Here is a 19,389-nt window from a genome sequence, read left to right as displayed (position 1 = left end):
GATACGTTAATTTATCTGAAACTCATCATCCGTGAATCTCGGTCCATGATTTATATTCAATTACGGTTGTTTTACTCGTGATGAATATAATGAATAACTAATTTGCAATAAGGCATGAACGATCTTCATGAGTAAAAAGGGATAGGTAATTCAAGATAATGATGATGACACAATTTTTAAAGGATAATAGATTATTTTTTACGCCTTGAGCTGAATTGACGACTAAAGTGAAAACTAATACACATTTAATATGGTGCATTGTTCCCCTCATATTTTTTATCGAGACAATAATAAAGCGAGATAAATCTTTCTGTACTAAGTAACAGGTTAGGTAGCACTATATGAGTTGTGTTTTATTGTTAATGTTATTTTGATGATTAAATCGCCTTTCATAACAAGCTTTCAATATGTCCGGTTTGTAGTTTCCGTACTTTTTCTACGATTTTTATACTAATTAACAGTAATGGCATCTATACTTATTTTGACACAAAGCTATAAAAGCTCCGGAAGACAAGTAGTACGGCAAAAGTTCTTCAGTTGAGATTTCGACACAATTGCATAGAAGATGCCACTCTGTGCGTATAGAACATGGTATTAACAGCATTCAAAACGTGAAGTGTTTTATAAAATTTTCATGCATTGTGTTTGTGATTTTTCAGTGTTATCACCATTGCTGTTCTGTTCGTGCATGTGACGGCTGTCATATTCGATTGCTCAGAAAGAACTGTTAACTCGTGTGAGCTAGAAAATTGGAACCCATCTGAGCAAGGATATTTTTTTATGAAATACGTATCCCCGAATTTTCCTAGTATGACAGTACGTAAATTACAAATAATGGAAATTGACGGAGAATTTTGCGACGAGCTGGGAAAAACTTTCAACAGAATTGCTATTTTTCATAGTCCAATGCTGCAAATGGCTTCATTCACAAAATATTGTAATGTGAGTTTGTTTACATTTTACAAGACATCGATAATTCAGCTCAACTTTGATAAAAACACCACCATTGGAAATGTGACCATCGAGCAAAGTCCTATGACTATTATTCCACCAACCGTGAGCAATTTAAATAACTCACAGGAAATCGCCATACGTATGACACAAATTGCAAGTGTAGACTTAGATTTGTTTTGCACCTTAAATAGGCTGGATGTTTTAGATTTGTCTCACAACACAATTACTCACATTGTACGTTCTTCAGAAGCAACTTGCAGTCCTTCATTGAGAGTGTTGCAACTGCAATATAACTTTCTGGAGGACATAAATTGGGATGTGTTTTGGACATTTGTGGGGTTGACTAGAATAAACTTAAATGGAAATAAGATCGAGACGCTTACTGGTCAGCTGACGAATCCGAGAATACAAGATGTGTTACTAGTTCGTAATTGTATAAAGGTGCTGGATTTTTGCAACTGGCAGGGTACCAAAGTACCTAACTTGAGTATATTTTTAAATAACTTAGTTCGTGTACCTCGTTGCCTGTACAAAATACTACCAGAAGGAGCTACATCAGTTAATTTGGCATTGAATCAAATCGATCGTTTGGTAGGAGAGGATCTCGAGCAGTTACCGAATTTAGAAGTGATCGATTTGTCATTTAACCAAATTTCTTCCATTCCCTTGAATGAGAGTTTATATCCTACGAAGCTACGTGAACTTAGATTGTATAAAAATCCAATCGTTAGCGTACCGAATATAACATTAAAGTTATACAGTTTGAAATTTGCAAGGTCATTAAAAGAAAAATATTTCCCTGTCGATTAAAGATCAATTTTCTATCAAAACGGCTTCATTTCATTTATACCAAAAGTAAAAAAAAGAAGTTCAAAAGCATTGTTTTCCTGAAAGAACTAATGATGAGAATTCTTACAAAAGTTAGCACGATTTGGTTTTGATAAATTATACTACATAGTACAGCGCGTATCTCGACAATACGTGTATCTCTAGTTTCCTCTAAAACATGGTATATATATATGTATTATATGTATTAAGGGATCGAATATTCTCTCCCACGTTGAGCACATTCAAAAGATACATGTTTACGTTTATTTCAAAGAATTAGAATGAAATGTTATGAATATTATTTTTATAATGGTGAAATGTAACATGTTTTAGAAATTTGAAATTTAAAAATTGAATTCTGCATGCGAAATTATTTGAAATGTCAAATTTTTAAAATCCGCGTATCTCAGCATCCGTTCAAGTCGAGAACCGCGTAACACGGGTATCGATCGTATTCGTTTACTGGTTGTCATACTTTGTATTTATGTTCACTGGTTCATTAATTGTTTCGTGTTTCTATTAATGAAGAGCAATTGTTCTAGCGTTTGTCAAACTATAATTTATTTTCCTGTTTAATAGTCCATGGCCATTGTTTCTATATTAATGATCAAATCTCATACAGTTTGCTGATACTTATCCGCGATTTAGAAAAACCTCTGTCACTTGTGGTGTGGCTCTACTGGCCGTATTGCAAGATGACTTTTTGGCAGGGTATTTTCTGTCAAATCGCCTTTGAACGGTTTCAACCAACCCGAAGAAAGAAATTTAACATGACCCTTTTTGTCGTTTCGTCGGAAAAATCAATTTTTCTTTGAAATGCAAAATGGTATGTGAGTATCCTGTGAATCATCGGCGTCCGTCCGTTACTTGAAATTTTGATAATTTCATAAGTAACTGTTTGCTTCTAATTAGTTCTGTACCTTGTTTTGTATTCTTTGGTTTTGAGCTTTTAACAGGGTTTAACAATTCACTTTGCATTTTGAATGGCAGATTTCGCCGGTATTGAAATGTATTTCGTGTCCTACGAAGTATTTCGATGACGATTGGTTTACCTTTTTTTTTGTTAAGGTTGTTTTATTTCAAGGATATCAAGGATATCGTTCCCCCATTCGATTCCCTGGGAGTTTAAATTTTCCAAGACTAAAAGCGGTTTCGGCAAGTTAGATGCTAAATAATCAAGATCCTCTTTGATCTTTTATGTTTTCTTTAATAAATCAACGATCAATTGCAAAGGTATCAGGAGGATTAGGGTCATGAGTAAAGACTCCTATTACTCGAATAGGGATGGTGCGTGAATTCTCGAGAAGCTTCTTAGCTCTTTTGAGAAAGAGAGCCCTTTGCGATGTGTGTTCTATTTATTGATTTAAATCGATAACACTCACAGCACGATTGTCAACTTATCGAATAATGGAGACAGACGGATACTCCAATTAGCACGCTACTGTCCAAACGAATTAAAACGCTGACTACGCAATGGCACTTTGTGGCACTGATTATTAGCTACCTCTTGTAACATCTCTGTAGGAACGCTTTCAAACGAAAAACGTTTTCTTGCTACGAAAGTTGGATGCAGATTTATGTTATTTCCTAATGATAAATTTAATCATTTTTAAATGATTATTTGTGTATGTATTAAAACGAATGTATCAACGAATGTATTAAAGCTGTAACCCTTTATCTCAGACGGTTTATGTTTGATAAACAACATATTGTTTCGGTATGTTTTTCCAATAATTTTGGATTTTAATTTTGTTGCTGTTTGTTTGGTTACTAGGTCCGATTTAACAATGATTATTAAATACTTTTTCTAATATATGAATCATACATCCACAGTTTCATATTATAAGTCGTGTGCAGTATTACTAACAACTAAAAATAAAAATTTTTCTTCCCGATCTGTTCTATCTAACAGCTATTGAACTTCACTCGTGGGCGGGAAACGGCATTTTAAACAAGAAAATGAATAGAAAATCAAGGAGATGAAGGATTGAAAAGAAAAAAATGTGCGCATGTTGAAAATTTTACGCAATGGCCGTCCAAAATATATTTTATATATATGATATTTATATATTTATATGTATATTTATTTATATACATATATTTGATATTTATTTCTTTGATATTTCGTACCTTAATCTAAGATACGATTCACATTCGTTTGAACTCGGCATACTCGGCCGATTACGTTAGTATTTTAATGTAATTAATGGATCACTCCTGCCCGACGCAACAAATTGGTCTAACAGTACTACAAACAATACATGAAGAATCAACCAGAAATACATTTTTGTAACAAATTAATGTTCATCTAATCGTTTTCAAAACAAAGTAAAACTTGAAATAATTTCGTAATGCATTTCGGGTCATTTCGGTCATTTCGGAATGCTTTTTGCTTTATTTCACACCCATTAACTAAAATGGCATATGATGTCTAATATGACACATGGCATGACTCTGGCTAAGATAGACAAAACAAAAGTGCATAGTTGGCATGTAAGTTACAATAACTTAACTCGTGTTCCTCGTTGTCTTTACAAAATATTGTCACAGTCTTCTAAATCGGTTTTGTTGGTGGCGAATCAAATAGATCGGTTTAAAGTAGAAGATTTCGAACACTTACCTAACTTAGAAGTGATCGATTTGTCCTATAACAAAATTGCATCGATCCCTATGAACGAGAGTTTGTATCCTTCGAAGTTACGTGAATTGAAATTGTACCATAATCCAATCATTAACATACCGAATGGAACATTTGAGAGAATATGCGCAGGTGTTGGTGAACCGGTGGGTTTTTCATATAGGCTTGCGGATAAACATTAATGGCCTTTAATTTGATCGTAGCGTAGTTGTAGTTATGAAACACACAGGTTCTTGTATTTCCTTGTATTCCTAGTATCCAAGATGGATGTTTAACTTTGTTGAAATAAAAAACATCCCTGAAATTTGAGAATCGATTCCTCTATTCTATAGTTTGTTTTAAATGGTAAACGGTGGTGAATTCCTTCTGAACTAACAATTACATTGGTCTTGTTGAAACAAGGAAAATCGTTGAATCGTTATTGAAACAAAGAACTGGATCGTTAGTTCTACGTACGGGGGGTTCTGGAATGGGTTTAGCATCGGTCCCATAGTATTCCTTAGACCTTAATGCGTATCACACGTATATTTTTGTAACAACTTTTGTAATTGCATATTATAAATCCTGTAGCAGTAATATAGGAGTTACTATACAGCTAATTAAATTAGCTTGGAATCGAGTTGGAATGTCAGCAAGATGGATTCCCAGCCGCCAGAGAGGGCTGTGATATTGGCACAAAAAAACCGTATAGAGCAATCACAACAAGGAGGAAGAAGAACGTCTTATCGCCGCTACGAATCGCCAAATTCCTTATTTGTATATACTGATTGTTGCATCTCTCCCACTATATATTTCTCCCACTTTTCTCTTATTTTTGCTTCGCGGCACAATAGCAGTGTAATACCTGCAAAAATTCCTCCTTACATCGATGGTTTAGGAAATATTTAAATTGTATCTAATTCATCAATGGTATGCATGGCACACAACAATATTGTATCCAATGCCTTTAAAGACAAACGTAGCACCTACATAAACTATGTTTGGAAATGATCCAATCATAAACGAACGTTTATAAACGGTGAAAATAATTATAGACTCGAATGTAACTACTAATGCTGAATAACATGTTCGAATGACAATGACTGAAGACATCACTATATCTCAATTTGGCCCTACCATACTCGCTCTGTCCATGCGGAGCTGCACCCAACAGGACTTTACAGACTGATAAGTCCGGTATCATTCTAATGTCATGACCAGCCCACCGGCGCCTGGTGAGTCTATTTCGATGTGCGATTGGACTTTTTTGCGATGAAATCGTTAATAAATTGCAGTACTTAATCGAATAGAAAGCATTTCATTTAAAAATGTATACGTATCGAAAAAATGAAAATCAAGAGTTTAACTAGCTTGATGCACTTGACAGCTGGAGCCACTTGCATCACGAATGGATCGCACCTGACTCATCATCACTGCTGAAGCAACTATTTCTTGCTATCGCATCTACACACCCATGGTTAGATCTAGGTATGGCTTTGTGGCTGAATGGCTCAAAATGTACTCGTCTGATTATTATGAACCATTATATAGCGATCTGGTGAATCGCGTGGACGCTGCGATTGTGTACGCAGCGTTCAAACAGCTGTTATGCACTCACCCCCGAGCACAAGCCGTTTGGATTAGGGAAGGTGACATTTTAGGCACCTCCACATTTGCTGCAGGGCCGCGTATTTGCTGATGGTGTTCGACCACACGGGTCCATCCACTAAACGCGGGAAGGAAAATGGGGCAACTGTTGCCGTCGAGTCTATTGACAAATTTCGATTCAACGAGCGTTGATCTAATTTTGATGCCCTGGCAACGGATATTAATCCGCTTGGCTTGAAACACACACATATATGCCTAGGAAGGCTGGTTTCAAAAGGATTGTATGCGAGCGGTGGCGTAGCATCGTTGGCACCATTTGGGGCAATATGTCCAAAAACCGAACCACCGTAGACGCTACCCTGTAAACGTGCCTTTCATCACAAAGGCCATGCAGATTTTGTGTACCAGCTGGCCGTGAGAACCTTTTCATAGCCGTACCGCGGATTGTCAACGATACTGGTCACAACGAAAACCACGTCACCAGGTGATGAGTGATGCCGATTTGATATCGATATAGGCTGATACTCTACCCAGACTGGATCGATTCCGGTGCCAATATGTACGCCCACAGGAACAGCTAGCATTCTGACGTACTGACATTTAGCTATACCGATTCATGCTAGGCACATACACACACGCACATACAAATCAAGACCAGGACCCGGTAAAGGATGCTCGAATGTTCCGGAATGATGGATTTTATTGGGCGACACTTAAATCACACTTACCTGCGAGGATGAATTGGATCTCGGGACAAATTTTCACTCTCACACTCCCACCAGTAGGTGGATTTCGGGTTTTTGGGCACGGTGCCAAATATTTTTCTTACCTGCATCTATGTGGTTGGGTGTATGTGAGAGATGCTGAGGAAAAATCATTTTGAATCTGTGCGTATGCGTGGGAAAATGAAAAAAAAATACACTGATGCAGCCACACAATCATCGTCAAATTTATCGACTCTTTCGTCTCGTTGATCAATCGATCGTACGTTTTGCAGGAAGGACGCGTTGATCGACGCAATCGATGCAATGAGGTTTGGGGTGCGAGAATGAAGTATTGGAAAGCGATTGAATTTTCGCGAGCAAAGAATTATGAGACTCCGGGCAGGAAATTTTGGACCTTTTTTTTGTTTCATTATACACTTTATACCAGATCATGGATGGAGCCGTTAGCATGTCGTCCGACCTGGACGTACACCGTGAGGGACTCGGACAACGAAGGGACGATTGATGAAAATTGTGATGGAAGTTAATTTAGTGCATATAGTAGTGTGTAGGTGTGTGTTGTGCCATACACAGTTCACTTTTCCAACCCGTTGTCATTCGCTAACCGGGTCGAAGGTAAAACAGTGCAAATTCAATCGGTCGTCAGATTTTAATCCAAGATAAGTGGTTTATTACTGAGACGACGAACTGTTTGGTGGTAAATGTCTATAGTTAGTTTTGAACCTAGGACGGAACGACCATCGAAACGCTTGTGAGCTTCATGCGTGATCCTAGGGAAGGCCATAATCGTTCACGCAAGGATGTTCTCTACCGGATGGTCGACAAATCCATCACCCGCTTTAGTTCGCTTCGATAGTGTTCGTACGGGTAGTGATGATAAATTTTAAGTGCACTTTGTCTGGTAACGATTTTTCCATACCTCTTAGCTCTATTTTCTCATTCCCTCTTGGGCTAACACGTAGTTAGCGTTAAACGATTGAGTTTTTGAGGAAAAAGAGAGAGAATTATTAATTTAGCGGAAATAAACTAACCGTTTTGTTGGTCGACGAAACGATTTATTTATTTTTTTTCGCACGGGAACCTTTTCGAGATGAGGTCACATACCAGCTTTACGTCCAGTGAAATATCTACACCCGGATTGAAAGCAATCAGCCAGAAAGAGACTCAAGGCTAAAGCGTCCCGAATATACGACAGTGCGTGTACGTTTGCACGCGTTCATATGTTATAAATATATGGTCAATCGAATTTTCAACGGTCGATTGATGATGAGGCAAGCGCCCGGTAAGGGTAAGTATAAAATATAATCGGATATTGAAAACCGTTGGGAAGACATTATGCGAAAGGGTGTCGGAAATTTTGCAGGACTGGTGGAGTTGTACAGATACCATTCGTAGAAATAAAGGATCCAACACAATGATGCAAGTTAAAGCATGAAACACACAGACAGCAAGGGTAAGTTGCTTACCCATCATTCCTGTCCAGGGAATGGAATGCGCCATCGGCCATGATGATTGATTGCCCCCGGAAGGGATGACCGCATTTATGCTCTAAGCGGTTACGATTTGTAGTGAAGGCTTGTTACTGTCAAACATGTTTGCTCTTAGATAAGTTTGATCACATGGCGTAGGCACTTAAACTTCTTCATTGCGATTTGGGATTTTAGGTTTGAGTTTTCATGGCATGTGTAATGTACTTGCGAAAATTATAAAATTCTATCGTGTTCAATTCTGATTAATTTCGTGTTTTAGTGATTTATGTCGTAAGAGAAAAAAACACATATTCGCGCTGATAAGTGATGAAGAAAAGCCAAATATAAGCCCAATATCAAACACAGTTCAGGCATCGAGCAAGTAGTATAATGCAATATTTTCGGTTTTTACTGTAGGCATCGAGCACATAGCTTAGTGAATATATTGTCTTCATTTAGTGTTATTTTCATAGGAAGAAGATTCTTCAATTTTACTGTAACATTAAAATTATTTGCGCAGTTATCTGATGTTACAACCTTTTCGTGGACTTGGTCTGTTGCAGGAGTCCTCAAAACCGCAGGACTTTTTTCTTCTTCTTTCTCTTTCTCTCTTCTTCTTCTTCTTCTTCTTCTTCTTATTCTTCTGTCGAGGTGATTTCCTCCTATGATGCCAGTTATTTTCACAATCAGAGTTTGAATAGAGCAGACCTGTCGAACAATTTATCTTTTGGTTTGGTTTGATTTTGTCGTTGGTTATTTCGTTTTTTTATTTATATCTATTATATCTATCTATCTAGTCCGTATTTTTGGTTGATCCTGTTTGTAGCCTGTTGTTAATAACTTTATTTTTTCTTTCACCGCTATGCTTTGACTTTTTTCTATCACGTATTTTGCAGTGCAAAGGACATGAGGCAACAATTTCTGGCTAATTGCAAATTGTTTAATTCTATTTTCTTTTTACTTTTGTTTTTTCCTCCTTAGGCAATACCTTTTTCATGCCTTTTGCCTTATGTGCAGCCATTTTTCCAATTTTTTTTGTTATTTTTTGTCTATTTTTTTAACTGTGTTAAATTCTTAATTGTATCTCCTGTTTTGCCTTCCATCTTGTTTTTAATTCTTTTTTTGTCATCCTATTTTTGGTATTACATTTTAGGCATTCAATAATCATGTGGCGCCCTGTATTTGGTTTGTCGCAGATATCACAGTTTCGGTTTTGTTTAATCTTTATTGTTATTAGCCAGTGCAGGCGGTCCCCGAAATACGCCATTACAGCAGACGGCTATAATGAAAGAAAGAATTGCGTAGTTCGAATCCCGATGCAATACCGTTTATTATTTTAAAGTTAAAGGTTAAAAGTTGATTTTTATGAGGTGTTTAATTAAAAAAAACCATCCTAGGTGTTGTCTCGTTGGCATATTATATGTGTATTTCCAATAAATTTATTATTCATCAATTACGCAACAATTACATTTCACAGATGCGGGTTGGTCAGTGCTCTATCAAGAGCAGGGTTCCAAGGTGAGAAACAGACTTGCAAGAGAAAATCAAAATGTTTTGTTCAATGACGTGTTTGTCTGGTGCATTTCATTCAGGTTGACGGAGCAACTCTATATGGGTTGCTCAAACTCCATGGGTTTGTCGGTGTGTTGTTGCCTGACTTGCCTTGTTCGAGAATTAAAAAGGCACTGCCCTATAAGCGGGGAAAGAGTCTTGCATTCGGTTAATGATTATGTTTTCACTATATACATAAATATTTTTTAATGATTGTGGAAAATATGATCAAAACAGCATTATCTTTGTTTCCTAGTAAGCGAAATCTTTAATAAAAAGTTAGCTACAAAGCACAAACGTAGTAAAGAAATACAAAGGACGAAATTATGAAACTGAACTGTTTACACTATCGTATAGTGTTGTAAGCACTCTATAAATATCATTCGAATAATTTCAATTATCCCACCATTAGTTACAAATCAGACTGATCGACATTCGGTGTCGTGGTAATTGCGGTTGATAATGGAAAACCATTTTCACTTAATCATGATTCTAGATAACTCATACCATTTGCTTCGTATCTTAATCATTCGATCGATTGCGGAAGTTGTTGCTGATGTTGCTTATGCTTATTTTTCCGTAACCCGATTAACGAAGACAGAGGATAAATTATGAAAGCGTACTAAGGGCTGCATAAACGAAAGGGTACCATGGAACCACCACGGAGCCCGATGAGTCAATGTTGCCGAAGTAACCGACAGTTTGTTTCTGTTCGACTGTCGATGTGTATTCTGCTCCGAGTCTTCGATCCGTGGTCTTGTTTGTTGAATCGATAACCGGTGTAAATGCGGAAGTAAATTGATACTACCTGCGTGACGGTCTACCATCTTGCACAACCGTTTGGGTCCCTTTACTGAATGTGGGGTCCAAAAACGAAGCAATTTCTCATAACTTGCTTGCGTTCGGCAAACTTTCAGGAGTTGCCACGGTGAGCCAGCTATTCGATACGCCCCTCGATTTCCCTGCACATTCAATTTCCGGCAAAAGTTCGTCCTCGTTTCGACGAGGATGGTGAAGCAGCTAACGGTCCGGATGTGGATCAAAATATCCCTTCGCCGTACCACCGAATGGGTTCGGTGGGGCCGTTTTTCCTGCTGGTTCAGCGTAAATCCGGCGCAGTGACGAGGGGGCCGCAGTTTTTGACTGCGAATAAGCGGAAAAGTTTCCCATAAACTCCATCACCACCCGTACCCCGCACGCCCGCTGGAGTTGCTGCCGTGTTATTGTTGTTTGTTGTTACTGCTACTGCTGTTGTAAGCAATATGTTTCCTGGCCAGTGAAACCTGCCATTTAGCCGGGACAAGATGGTCTAGTTTATCGGATCCATTTCAGACGCGCGGTGAAAGTGGTGGATTGCGTACGGTGCGGAATACGGAACTCCAAAACTCCAAACCGTCTAACACTACGCACAATCGCATAAATCTTCGCCGGAACCGCTGCAAAACTGCTACTCATGTCTTTATGCATTAATATTATTTTGATTCGATTTCCAATTGCTCGGGAGCAATAAATCATGGGGCTCGTTTTACTAGAGTGCGCTCGCGAGAGCGATTTGACGTGATGTTTCTTTTCGGGTCGCGGTAGAGCGTGGAGAGCGTGGGTAGTTCCGTAGGGAATGAAAGCAGAATGTAAATGGGAATTTTATGAGTTTGTTTACTGGTTGTTGGGTACCAAAACAAATTGTTTGCATTAAGAGCAACTGGGAAGCATACAGGGTAGTAAGCTCTTTTAGTGGGTTTGAAATATAATAGCTTAAGAACCGAACTTAAAGACCGATACACTAATCCGATTACACATTGATCGTTTCGCCCAACACCACTAGATGGCTACATCATCGGTAACTATCTGCAGGCAACCGACCAGGACATCCGAGACTTCTTCTGGACCGGTTCCGGCGATGGTCCGAGCTCGGTATTGAATCCCTTCGAACGGTTTCCAATCAGCGAGGATGCCATCATCAAGACTGCCACGGTTGTAGCCACCGTGTACATCGATCGTAACGGCGGTCCGGATGGGTACGACGATCTGTGCATCTTCGATTGCCCATCTTCGGTGCCGGGAGTTCATGGGGACGATACGAACCAGGGACCGGCGGCCGAGGATGACTACGGCCATACCGTTGATAACGTTACGCCCACGGATCGACGCTTCTGGCTGATGACCGTCATCGGTGGGCTGTACGGACGGCAGGACTATCCGGCACTGGAGGGCAAACTGGCCAAGCTGTATCGAGTTGCATTCGCTAGGTAAGGCTCGCTGGCAGAAAGACAAAACGATTCTTCACCGTACCGTACCGGTGGACAAGATCACTCACGCAGATTTCCTTTTCCCTTACGGGGGGTGGCAGGCAACAGGCATTACATCTCGGTATCAACGGAAGCAGCAACAACCAGCACAACAACAATACACTCGAGCAACAGTCGATGAGCGAGAGTGAACGAACCCAACGTACCAAGCGCCGTGTGCCACCGTACGGCATTTCTCGGCAGGATGAAGAAGGCTTAGCAACGCAACAACAAAAGGCTAGTACGGTTGGACAGAAACCTGAGCCACCTTCCGGTGTGCATCCAAACCCTGCTGGCGCTCGGGTACTGCTGAATGGGAACGTCATTGCGTACGAACGGTTGGAACGTCGGCGGCGGAAACTTCGGGGACGGAAAATCCTGCACAAAAGAGACACGGGGCAGGTGATCCGGTTGGTGCAGGTGGACCACGGTACAGGGAGTGACGTTCTACCGGTACCGCCGGTAGTGGAAGTCATCGGAGGACACAACCCACAGGAGCAGGAAGGTAGCGGGGCGGGTGCAGGCGGTAGCGGAGGTGGGAATAGTGAAGAAGCCGAAGAACAGCTACGGTATGTTACGGTTGAGACCGCGGTCCAATCACCCAACTGTCCCACAATCCTATGTACCGTGGTTGCCGATTTGTTTCCCGGTCTATTGTTTGCCATATGTCCTGTTTTCTTTTGTGTTGTTTTTTATTGTTGCTGTTATTGCTACTATGCCATGTCCCATTGCATGCCGCTTATTCCCGAGTGGCGATCTCTTGACGTCGAAAAATTCAAAACAAGCCGCCGTATCGCGTGCAACGGAGAGTAGAATGGATGGCAAACGAAAAGGAAAAAAACCGGCAGGGAATGAAAGACAAAGACTCCAAACGGCCTAACCTACTTGGGAGCGCATCCTCTCGAACGATTTGCTCGATATTTGAACAAATGGCTTCCGTGCTCTTTCATGTGTACATGTAGCATTGTGTGTATTTGGGTAATCGTTCCAGTACGCTGCACGGTACCGCCGATGGAGGCCCCGACCGGACGGTGGTTAGGCGCAATCACGACAAGGACGCATACTCGACCGGACGGCGGAAGGTGCGGATCCTGATACACAATACCACCCACTTGCGGGAGGAGGATCGATTGTCAATGGATGACGATGGTCGGGACCACAATCGCTCGAAGAGTAGCCGGACTGCTGGTGGTGGATCGACGGGCATGACGAAGTAAGTGCGTACTTGTGGTTGTACGGAGTGGCCGGTGTGGATTCCAGCAGAGTAGTGCTAATAGGAGACAGGATTCAAGAGTGGTATCAGGGTGTGCCGTAGGGATGCCGGGGGGGCACCAACCGAAAAATATGCTTTTGATCCTACTTAGAGGGTTTTGTTTTTGTCGCTGAATGACTCGAGTGTTTGCCATTGGATGCCTCAGTTCCGTCGGTACATACAGTGGTCGTCATCAATATATTACCACCAACATCACTACATTGTTATTTGAGTTTTGGTGAATCTGATTCTGATTCATAAATCGGAATGAATCATTGAACTGATTGTCTATTCAAAAGATTCATAAACCTCCAGAGATTTATCAGTTCAAAGTCAGGTTTACATACAAATTGACGAATCTTTGAGGATTCATAACTCTATGATTTAATGTATTTTTCAAGAGTCGATTCAAATGACTCCTTACTAAAGATTAATATGTATGATTCCTCTCAAAATGTTCATTGAGCATCATACTATTAGTAATACATCGTGAGTGATGTTAGGAACATTTTCGTAATTTGATATTTCGTTGGAGTTCAATTGTTAATTTTTATTTATATTATTGAGTTAAAAGAATAACTTATTTCCTTGACTACCCCTGAACCTGTGCGTAGGGTTATTGTCTTTTTCTATTTTCAATTCATATTTATAAGGAGTAACAATTTTGAAGAGTCGATTAATTGGAAGATATTTATACAATAATTATTTACTTGAAAATTGTGAAGGATTTTCACTTTACTTTTCAAACTATCAACGTTACGTCTAGTCGTGTAGGAGTTCATTTTCGCCAGAGAGTAACTTAGTTGGAAGTTAAGCGTATTAAATCAACTACTTTGAATTGTGGTCTTTACTTTTGCAAACTGAAGTGGGTATCGTTTTGCTGCCTTAGTGTATACAAGTTTAAAGGTAACTGTTTATTGGACTATTGTTTTCTCTCTCTTCCCAGCCACACGCTGAATCAAACCGAAATAATCTACTCAGTGTTTGTGGGGGGCTTACCCGTGCTTGCAACAACGGCTGCCGAAGACATGAAGCTGATGTCGCAGGACGAGATGGAACACGTGCTAGAAACGATGGTTTACCTCAAAGCGGACCGTACGTACCGTAGTGCGCATCGGGCAGGTTCGAACCGGCCACGCTTAATAACCAAAAACCTCTAACACACCGAAATCGGACCTCACTGCCGTAAAAACCGCAGAACTTGAACTCGTTTGTCGTGGTTTTTTTTCCCCGGGTGGTGCACTGTATACTGAACTTTGTCCCGTTTTCCGTACTTTGCAGCGTATCTGAAGGAGCCTCAGGCGACACCGTTGATTCCGTCGACACAGAACGGCAGCGGTAACGTGATAGCGTTGATCGGCCAGAATCCAAGCCTGTTTGTGGTGTCGTGTGTGGCGGCCCTGCTGCTTGCGGTGCTGTGCGTTGGACTGTTTCTTTTGGCACGCGGCAAACGGAAGCACATCGGCGAGATGAAGAAGTGAGTGGCAGTGGTGTTTCACTGGATTAGGTCTCAGGGGCTTACCGGAAGTACATTTCATGCCCGTGTCCCATTTGCAGGCTGGAGTCAACGCAGGCACTCGTAATGCCGGGAACGATTACCGAGGAGCTGAATGCGCTGAAAACGGGTGAAAGTGGTAGCAGCAGACATCCGTCCCCTTACACGCGTGATCCGTCTGCTAACGTGAGCCTAATAGCACAGAAACCCTCACCCACAATCCATTTCCCGCTACCACCGATGACACGGCCAACCTCCTCGTCCTCGAGCTATTCGTCCGATTCGTCCGTGTACTATCCGAAGCGCAAGCAGAAACATCACCACCACCATCATCAGCATTTGCATCATTCGCAGCAGCAGCAGCACGAGCTGTTGGACGAGAAGTCGGTCAATCTGAGTAACAAGCTGCAGAAACAGTTCCACCTGCAATCGCTGCTGACCGTGCACGGTGGCGCGGAGAATGTGTACGCTTCGGTCCAGAAGCCGAAGAAGGAAAACAAACGGCGTCGGAAGTACTTGGGCGAGAATCGGGTCGGATCGTTCGAGGGTGGTGCGGGACTGGTACCGGCGAGGAGTCCACTGACGACGACCACCGCCAGCAGCGCTAGTCCGAGCGATCGTTCGTATGACGATCGCGAACCGAAGCTGGTGCCGGGCCCGTACGGGCACAGCGAAACCTTCAACACGGATGTGATCCTGAAGCACTATCTGAAGCGTAAGCCGCTGGTAGGTTATGGCGATGGCCATGGGTTGCCGGTGGAAGCCTTGAATCGGGACAAGATCCGCGTGCTGGAGCAGTGCGGCGGTGGCGGTGGTGGCATGTCGGTGGATTCCGGTAGCATTGGATCGTACCTGAGTATGGCTTCGGTGAAAAGTTTTCCCAGGTGAGCTGTTATCGGTTGGCCATCTTAATAGCCGATTGTCTAAAAATAGTCTCTCTCGAATAGATGTTTTGTACCGGAGCCGCTTAGCCGTGTTCTGGAGCCAGTCACCATGACTCATCTAGATCAGTCAGATGCGTACGTTGAGGGTATGAAGTCGACCGGGCCAGATACGGCCGGTACTAGTCAGTACAATACGGACACAGAGGTTCACCTATCAAGAACTCAGAGTGACGGTGCTGATCCGGGCGTGGTAGGACCGATCGTATGGCAGATGCATAAGAAGGAAATGGATGGTAAGAAAAGTTCGCAATAGAGTCAATTCTAAACTGTTGTTTTACTACAATTGACTGACATCTTCCAGAGATCGCTAGTCCTATGCGTGACCCTGTGATGACAAGGAATCGCTTCGAGGGTCTGCTTGAGGGGGCCATTCAGCTGTACACCGATGGTCCCGAACGGGAGGAAGAACAGAAGAACTCGATCCCATTGCCCGGTGTTATCCGGCCGGTGGAAAACCGAGGAAAATCAGCTGTCGTTGTAAGGTAGATTCGGTATCAGGACCGAAATTCGCGTTTGCACATCCTGCAAACTCGCTTACTAACTCTACGCACCGTTCCGCTTGCGATATTCTTTCCGCAGAGAAACATCCCGCTCGTCATCAGCCACCATACGCCCGGTAACGGCCGCACCGGTACGTAAGCCCGCAGACGGGACGAGATTGGCAAATCCTGCCTCACCAACGCCCGGTGGGGCGCGTGGTGGAGCGTGGAGTAGTGGAACACACTCACCGATGGTACGGCCAATGAGTGCCGGCCCGTTCCATACACCGTCCGGACCGGTCGGTGGGATGGAAGTGACGCGCATTACAGCACCACAAAGTGTTCTCCAATCGGCGGAACTGTCAACGGCGCCATTGCTGCAAAACATCATGCAGGAGCTGAAACGGTTTCGCAACGAGCAATAAGTGAGGAGCATCCACCGGAAATGGATGCAGCCTTGAAAAGCAATATCGTGTAGGAGATAGTTTTTTTTTTCTTATTTTCCATATTTCCTTGTCAATGAAAAATGGATTTTATATACGTATATTTATACATATACACTTTACTATTATACATGTACTGTACAATATCGCTTATACCAGACGAAAGGGTCGTCCCGAGCAGGTGTTCGTGGTTTTGATTATTTCGTGACCATTATGTAGGTGGTACGGGCTGGCTGGGAAGGTGTTGAACGTGTCGAATAAAATGCGTTGTACCTTTTACACCTCCGGTCACCCACTCTCAGGCCACCGGTCCCATTCGGTAGCATTAGTCAGTGTCGGCATGGCACGTAATTTTATTGCGGATAACAAATAAACGAAGAAAAACCCAATCCATGGATGGATAAATGCGTAGAATTTTAAGCAAATATAAATCCACACTGGTGGACACTTTTTCCGAGAAATTTTGAAACGCAATTTTTGTTCCCAGTTTTGGCGGTATCCTGAAATCCCCGCACAGAAAAGAACTGGTGGGTATTAGAACGAAAAAAAAACAGCATTTGCAAATAAAAAAAAAGGGAAGTACAAATCGAATTAAAAATATTCTAATATCCAAAATATGATGCAAATAAAAGTGGTGGAAAATTCTATCGAATGGTGGGAAAAATAACGGCAACGAATTACTATCAAACCCCAACGAGGATGGACGTTGTGCCTCTCTGCAAAAGCGGTGCAATTTTTCAATGCATCATAAAAGTCATGTACGGTGCGAAATTCGTGTGCAATTCGGGTACATAATAATATTTTCCAATTCCCGGTTAGATTCTCGCACTCCTTGCCGCCGGACGGAAGGTACTCCACGTTGTATCGATTTGCTGTTGACCCTGTTGCGGTTCGGGTGTTTGTCCGTGTTCCGAATGGGGGAAAAATAATCCTTTTTCGCACTTTGTTGAAGTTCCTGTTCGCCTAGCTTAGTCGCAATCACTTTGGGCTAGATATAAAAAAGTCGTATTTGAACAAGTGTAGTGAAAAAGCGAGGAAGAATAAAAATAAAATGTTAAAAATAGTGTGTGATTCACCTACATGAAAGGGACACTTTTTATCGCCGTACACTTGTTGCATTCATATGTCACCATCAGGAATAGAAGGGAGAAAAAAGGATAAAGCTAGCGATTAACGAACCATAAATCGGCAAAACGTTGATTCAATGAATACATTTGAATTTATGCAACGTAGAAGATAATTTTGAAATGATACGGATTTAATAACGCTCGTTGTTTGCAAGCGGTTCGGATTATCGGCCATCACACTATAACGGCAACCACTGTTCGGTAGGTGAACGTTTGAGCAACAACCCATGGACTCGCATCCAGCATCAAATCGAATTCTATTTTATAATTTATTTCTTTTTAATCCAATAAATCATATCGAGTAATAAATGCTGCAGGGGCGCTGCTGACATAAAGCTGCTCCGCTTCATGGCGTTTCGCAGGCGGAAGGAAGTTAGGACCGAGGGTTCGATTGGTGGAACAATTTGCTGCTTGTGTGATATGAGGTTTGTTTTCCCGACCATGTAACGGCTCAATCGCTATTTGTCCGCAATTGCCCGCTTGTCGACCTCACTCGTCGTCGACAATATCCACACGTGTAACGGGTTCGCTGCCGCTAAGGCGCTAGAGCTTCGGTTACTTTGATCAGTTCGTTGGTTGCTTTTAAGGATTTTCCTTCACTTTAGCAGCTTCGGATAGAAAATCCCTGCTTGTGCTGGTGTGTTTCGCTTCCAGCAAACCACAACCCTATACTGGACAAGAACCCACGTGGATTCCATTTGGTAGTTTCTGTTTTTCGTTGCCATTTCCTCACGTTGAACCGTGCGCTTTTGCCGTACTTTGATTTTAGATGCTTATCCCTGTAAATAGCGCACCAAATGGAGACGGTAGATGAAGCTCGGGCACAAAAGTTTGGTCCACGATTTTGTTCCACGTGTTGGTGCAAAATGTGTGTCTGTGTGTGTGTAGGGTAGTGTTACTTACGCTTTCTTCAAAGCGTATTTAAACTTTCACACTTAAATCCCCTACTTACCCGGATGGTGGTTGTTTTGTAACGTGAGTTGCAAGTCAAGTGTGTGATTTTTCTGCTTCCATTTTCCCGGCGCTGAATATTGCATAACAAACAGATATAGTTACTGCTACGGAAATCAAATCCAAATGTAATGCACTCGACCCTACACGGAAGTTGGCTGTTTTAAGACCAGCCAAAGTTTGGTTTAATGAATAAAAACATCTTGAAAAGTGCAATCCCGTACTAGTGCCCTGCAAGATGTTACATGTGAGAACTGATACCGTGGGAAAAGAAAGCTTCAAAATGAAATGCCGATGACTTTGTTGCCGCTCCAGCACAGGTTGGAGTAGGACGTAAATATGTCTAGGACCAGTTATATTCTAATATTTGTTTCAACAACTTTCAACTGCCCGACTATGATCTACGCAACCACGTTCATGTATACGTAAAAGTGAAATCCCGAATATTGGTATCCCCCCCTCCCATTGGGACACAATTGTGGTTTGTTACATTTGACACCAATCGGTACAAAAACCTCAAGTAGTCTATGCCTGTCATTTCTGGGATTGGACCGAATGTCGTGTCGCCACTACCATTACATCACCGAGCCGCGCTTCTACCCAGCTTTAGGGACACAAAACAATGTGTGCCTTGAAGTGGTCACGATTGCACATCTATTGC

At 41.8% G+C, this 19,389-nt stretch overlaps 1 protein-coding gene across 1 annotated transcript in view; it reads left to right on the top strand.

Annotated features, from left to right (window-relative positions):
• Nucleotides 1-16,632, top strand: part of LOC128711869 (uncharacterized) — a 39,497-nt gene extending 22,865 nt beyond the window's left edge. Inside the window, exons 2-10 of the mRNA XM_053806755.1 lie at nucleotides 11,575-11,998; nucleotides 12,100-12,606; nucleotides 13,029-13,250; nucleotides 14,236-14,384; nucleotides 14,571-14,766; nucleotides 14,847-15,668; nucleotides 15,732-15,961; nucleotides 16,030-16,210; nucleotides 16,308-16,632. Coding sequence (XP_053662730.1) covers nucleotides 11,575-11,998; nucleotides 12,100-12,606; nucleotides 13,029-13,250; nucleotides 14,236-14,384; nucleotides 14,571-14,766; nucleotides 14,847-15,668; nucleotides 15,732-15,961; nucleotides 16,030-16,210; nucleotides 16,308-16,632 — 3,056 coding nt within the window. The remainder of the gene's footprint in view (nucleotides 1-11,574; nucleotides 11,999-12,099; nucleotides 12,607-13,028; nucleotides 13,251-14,235; nucleotides 14,385-14,570; nucleotides 14,767-14,846; nucleotides 15,669-15,731; nucleotides 15,962-16,029; nucleotides 16,211-16,307) is intronic.
• The last annotated feature ends 2,757 nt before the right edge of the window (nucleotides 16,633-19,389 follow it).

This window comes from Anopheles marshallii, chromosome 3 (assembly GCF_943734725.1).
Source record: "Anopheles marshallii chromosome 3, idAnoMarsDA_429_01, whole genome shotgun sequence".
Lineage (NCBI taxonomy): Eukaryota > Metazoa > Arthropoda > Insecta > Diptera > Culicidae > Anopheles > Anopheles marshallii.
The sequence above is the reverse complement of the archived record's forward strand: the minus strand, read 5'-3'. Positions and strand labels throughout refer to the sequence as shown.